General features: G+C 32.1%; 1 protein-coding gene across 2 annotated transcripts; it reads right to left on the reverse strand.

Annotated features, from left to right (window-relative positions):
* Window positions 1–27: 27 nt before the first annotated feature.
* On the reverse strand, window positions 28–4,687 carry LOC108327276 (protein DETOXIFICATION 53). Of its 2 annotated transcripts, XM_052873789.1 has the most exons (3): window positions 4,528–4,687; window positions 3,799–4,008; window positions 28–1,457 (listed from the first exon to the last, which is right to left on the reverse strand). In XM_052873789.1, exons 2-3 carry the CDS (start codon window positions 3,922–3,924, stop codon window positions 57–59), a joined length of 1,527 nt encoding a protein of 508 aa, XP_052729749.1. In that variant the 5' UTR covers window positions 3,925–4,008; window positions 4,528–4,687; the 3' UTR covers window positions 28–56. The 2 variants fall into 2 exon arrangements, with proteins under 2 accessions (XP_052729749.1, XP_052729748.1); XM_052873788.1 differs by lacking the exon at window positions 4,528–4,687 and having other exon boundaries at window positions 3,799–4,077.
* Window positions 4,688–5,575: the final 888 nt, after the last annotated feature.

The raw sequence follows: 5,575 nt of genomic DNA on the forward strand, positions 1-5,575 counted from the left end.
TTGGAAAGGCGGTCATGTACTAGTGACTATCACTATGCAAAATTGATTTAAATATCTCATAAATCAGAATTAAGGAGTCCACATTCCCCATCATCATTTACATTTTCCTCATCATCTGTTCTTAGAGCTAGTTGCTCAGCTCTTTTACTTTGATGCCCCCAATCTGTTTGAATCAATGTGTAAACCATCATACAAAAACATGAAATTTGGGCAGCCAACATGCCAAACCACAAACCCCTCAGCTGGTATCTGTGCATGAAAGCCGCTGCAACTGGCAACCCTATTAAGTAAAATGCAAACAGGTTTATTCTTGCACCCACATAAGGGCGTGCAGTCCCTGATAAGATCCCACATGCAGCAGTTTGAGGCCAGTTACCAATCTCACACAACCCCAAAATTGGAAGTATGGTTGTGACCATATCAACAATTTGTGTCTCAGTTGTGAAGAGTTTCCCCCACACTTTCCTCACAAACATCAAGAAAACAAAGGCTGAGACCCCTGATGCAAATGCTATGAAAAGTCCTATTGTGGCTGTACTTTGTGCACGCAAGGGTTGCCCTGCACCTAGTGAGTGACCGATTTGTGTTGTCAAGGCAGCACTCAATGAAAATGGGAATACATATAGGAACCCAGTTGTTTGAATGAGAACACCCATGGTAGCAACAGTGGTTTGTGGATTACTCAACAAGCCACATAGGAAGAGCATTATCTCATAACACCACCACTCCAAGCACACTGAGATGCAACTTGGCAATGCTAGAGTAAGCAACGGTCTCCAATCACGAAAAGAAGAGAGAATAGTGGCACCTTCCCAAGGTTTAAGAGGTTTCTCTGACACGAGAAGATAAAGCACTAAGCCTAGGATCATGTTTATGGAGTTCAAACCAGTGGCTAGTGCAATGCCTTTCACTCCCAATTTCAAATATGTAGCAAAGAAGTAATTTATTGGAAGGTGTAAAATGGCAGCAAAAGACGCAGCTACGGTTAGTGGAGCTGTTAAGCCTTGTGTTCTCAAGAAGGACCTCAATGGATTGAGATGAACTTGGGCAAGCAGTTCTGGGATGGAGAAGAGCATGTAAACTTGTGCAACCTGTGTGACTTCAGGGTCTTGGCCTAGCCAGTGTAGGAGGGGGGCCATGTTTAGCCATAGTAGTGAAATGGGGATGGCAACAAGGAAGAGAAGACACAAGGTTTTGAAAAAGGTTTGGCTTAGAACTGACCATCTTTTTGCACCATATGCTTGGCAACAAATTGGGTCCATTCCCATAGTAAGACCCTTGAGGAATGAATTTGCAGTGATGTTGGCAAACCCTATTGCAAGTGCTCCTCCAGCTAGCTCAACTTTCCCTTGCCGACCCAAGAACAGCATCGAAATGGCAGATCGTGAGTACAGAAGCACGTTCGTCACCATTATTGGACATGCAATGTTCGCCAGTGATTTAAACTCCTCTTTCACCTGCAAGTGCATCTCAGATGAGTCAGCAAAATTTTCTTTCTACTACTTTTTGGATAAAGGGTGTGGATAATTCAAATCAGTCATATATTATGAAATCATTTTATCTTAATCGATATGAGATTTTTCCTACACATTTCTTACGTTAAGGTATTTTACTTTTTAAAATATAAACTTAAGTCTAACTCTACTGAAATTTACACTCACTTATATATATTATTTAATATTATTTAATGATTTTATGTTGAACTTTCATCCGTTGCTTTATCCAGAGTAATGATAGGAATTATCTCTATTCAAAATATACCTATTTCATAAGATAACTATTGGTGTGATATAATATGTATATTATTTTTCTTTGTTGGTAGAATTATCTATATACACTATTATAATAAATTGCCAAGAATATATCTTTGTTTTATGAATGAACTCTCAAATTCGTTTCGAAAATTTTGACACTGGCACGTCAACTACTGTAAAGCTCAGTTCTACCTGATATGATCATTTATTTAAACGTTAACAAAAACAAATTAGGTCAGGTTGCCAACCCAGAAAATTAGCGAAATAGAAAAAAATATTAGAAGTTAATTAAATTAGTCAAAACTTGTGTATATAATAATTGATAAAAATGATTTGATATATGTTTTCTCTTATTTGAATTTTTCATTCAATTTTGTTAAAAGTAAATAAAGGCTCATGTACGATATTTATGTTCATTAAAATTCACTGTAGATTAGTTATTTGTTTATTTATATTCTTCATGACTTTATATTGATTTTTACTTAATGAAATATATCATAGTAAAATTATACTATACTACTATTATTATTCTCCATTAATTTAAATATTATGAGAATCAGAATGTAACATTTAAGCATATTAGATTTTGCAAAACCAAGGAAAAACGAGTATATTTCTTAGATTTTCTTGATCCCAATCAAATTTTAGTTTAAATTTTTACTTCATACCCTTTTCTAAACTTTGATTATAATCCCCTTCATTTTAAGTACGTAGCAGGTGTGTAAGATCTATTTTAAAATGTTATATAAACTTATATAACAGTGACTTTGATTAACTCAACCTATGGTGGAAGAAGAAGGCGCTAATCCTACCTTTAATTTATTCTGTTACCATTTTTAGAGACCAATATGTTTTGTATTATTAAACAAATAATGTTTCTTACCTTAAGTTTTTCAAAAGATTAATTTTAAATTTCACTGCAATAAGACATGTCTCAAAAAACGAATTACTTATGAAATTATAATTATATATATATATATATATATATATATATATATATATATATATATATATATATATATATATATATACGGGCCATATACATTAAAATCAAATGAAATTAACATTGAGTCAATGTTCTTTAAATTTAAAGTAGTTAGAAAAAAAATACTAGACTTATTTAATGACTAATTCAAAAACCTATTTAATGACAACAGAACATATATATAATTAGAAAACCATTATTTTTTACTTTCTAAACTCAATAATATAGAATTAAATATTTGTTTATCTAAATCAATTTGTGTTAAATGCAATTTTTGTAGTCTGGACTCATAAATCTAAATCAACTTACTATTAAGTTAGTTCATAAATCGACTAACTCATTGATAATAATTGCATGCAATTTATCGTCACAAACTTTTCATGGATTTTGATGCAAGTCATTAAATAATACTAGGTTGTAGTTTTCTAATGTTTTCTGTATATTTAAAAATTGACACATTGTTTTTGGGGTTTGAGGACAAAATTTTGTTGTCTCATTAATGCTTACAAAAATACTTTTCTTTTTTTAATTAATTCAAACGAGTTTACCTTAAAGTACGTGAAAAAAAAATCTATAAGTAAAATAGTACTAATACGCCAATATCATTATTGATTGCCTAAACGACACACATTAAGTGTAGAGTAACAACAAATACTAAACCTTAAATTGCGGTACTTGTGTGATTCTATCAACTTAGCCAACTCGACCAAGATTATGATATATATATATGTGTTTATATGTTTATATTATCATCAAGAAAATATTAATGAAACCTGAATTCATGGTCTCAACAACCATGGCAGGGGCAGGAATAACATAATAAAAAAATAAAATCTTTTGCAATGCTAAATAGGTTTTTTATTATGGTTCCTTTCCGTACGACAGGGACATGATCAATTGTTTTTTAATCCCTACAAATTACGATATTTTCACATTTTGACCCAACAGAAAAGAAATAAAACAGTCTTTCAGAAGTGAAATCATGGCAGCAGAAAAACTTGCAGAACAAAAACCAGCATACAGAGAGAGAGAGAGAGGGGAAGAGATACAGTTACGAACCTCAGAGAGAGAAAGGGTAGGGAAAAGTTCCTTGAGGAGGTTGTGTAACTGTTGAGGAAGGTCATGAAAAAACCTGCCACAACAACAGTTTCTTGTTCCTTCCCTGCCTTCTTCACTGCTTCTCATGGCCAACCTTTGACTTGCTCACGGGGTTACCTTCTACAGTTCCTCCAGATTCACCACCAGTGCACATGTTTATCTCAGTTTTTGCTAAATAGGACAGAGATATAAAAACGATAAGCACTAATTATTCGAATATTGTTGTGCATTACTTGCAAACTAAAATATGCATGTTTGTTAAAAATATGTAGAATGTTGCCAATCAAAGTGCTTGAGTGAAGGTAAATTCAGTAACCATTTCGTGTGTTTGAAATATTAATTTCTGTAATTAATAAATATTTTACAGAGAAAAATCGGTACGATAATAATATAGACTAACTCTTGAGAATTAATTTAAAGAATAATGATGTTCTATATATTATTTTCAACAAAACTGGGAATTTAAAGGAACAAAATTAAAGCATATCGATCTTTCCCAACCCCTAAGAGACGGAAAAGACTAAAAAAACAAGAGTCTTAAAAAAAAGATGTCCGAAATGGAGCAACCCTTGTTTCTAATTTGCTGAATCGATCATATAATAAGATTTAGTTTCCCTCGGAGCTAGGTATATCATACATAAACATATAAAACAAAAAATAAAAAATAAAAATGGAGAAGAAGAGCAAAACCTTCATATCCAAAATCAATAAGAGAAGATGAAACTGCAGAAAGGTGTTTGGAAGCAAAACACTTTTCAACTTGACCAGTACTACATCTCTAAACCTTAGTTTTGATTTATACTCGTCTTCAATATTGCAATTTCATAAAATAATAGCAATTTGTAGCTGCTACCACTCACTTTTTATTGTTGGCTTTCATACTTTGTATAAAACAATAATATCATGTCCAAGAAGTGCTAATAATATGCCCTTTTTTTATACTTTTATCTTTCTCTTCGTCCTTTGTTAGGTTAAGTTCGCTTTATTACTTCCATTTCCTTTTTAACTAAGTTTCACTTCCACAACATATCTGTAAAACAGCATGATTATGTCTTAATCCTTTGAACATGCCAGTATAATAGAAACTGTTACAGATAGGAAAAGATTTGTTTCTTGATGATATTATATATTTATCATAATTAATATTTTGTCTTAAGTTTTTCCTCTTAAATTTTTTGATTTAATTAAGATCAAGTTGGCACAGTGTCGTACGTAGCAACTATGAGTTCTGAAGAGAGAATAGGTAAATTGAATGAAGAAAGTGTTGGAAGATGAGTAGCATGATTAAGAATTAGGTCATTAACAGGTGATGTAGGAGAAATGTTATCATATGTTGCAAAGTAAGGCACGTGAAGGCTTCAACCTCCTCAATTAATTAGGTCGATCTATCTTAATTATTAATTAACTCTTGTTCACAAATCATAATGTATGCATGTGTTTTGCCACTTGTGCCAATGGTTTTTCCTTTCAAATGTGTTTGTCACTAGTTAGCTTTACGAAAAAACGAATATTACTTATGGTACAGTAAAAAATGTTGTAAATTGTTGTCTGCTACTACATGCTTTGTAATAAAAGATATTAACAAATTCAAGTCAATCAAGCTTGAATCCCACATATTATGTGCTGCCACATAACTAATTGGATTCTCTCCCATTGTCGTTATTTCCTAGTACTGCATGCCAGTAGAGATGTCTTATATATATTGTTTCGATAATAAAAATCATTTTTATAATATATA

Source organism: Vigna angularis, chromosome 2 (genome assembly GCF_016808095.1).
Source record: "Vigna angularis cultivar LongXiaoDou No.4 chromosome 2, ASM1680809v1, whole genome shotgun sequence".
Classification (NCBI taxonomy): Eukaryota; Viridiplantae; Streptophyta; class Magnoliopsida; order Fabales; family Fabaceae; genus Vigna; species Vigna angularis.

What these genes read in the sequence shown, in the direction of transcription:
- LOC108327276 (XM_052873789.1), bottom strand. Translation starts at nt 3,924, where the DNA reads ATGAGAAGCAGTGAAGAAGGCAGGGAAGGAACAAGAAACTGTTGTTGT. An exon ending in CTACCCTTTCTCTCTCTGAG is followed by an intron (nt 1,458 to 3,798) that starts GTTCGTAACTGT and finishes ATGCACTTGCAG; the next exon opens with GTGAAAGAGGAGTTTAAATC.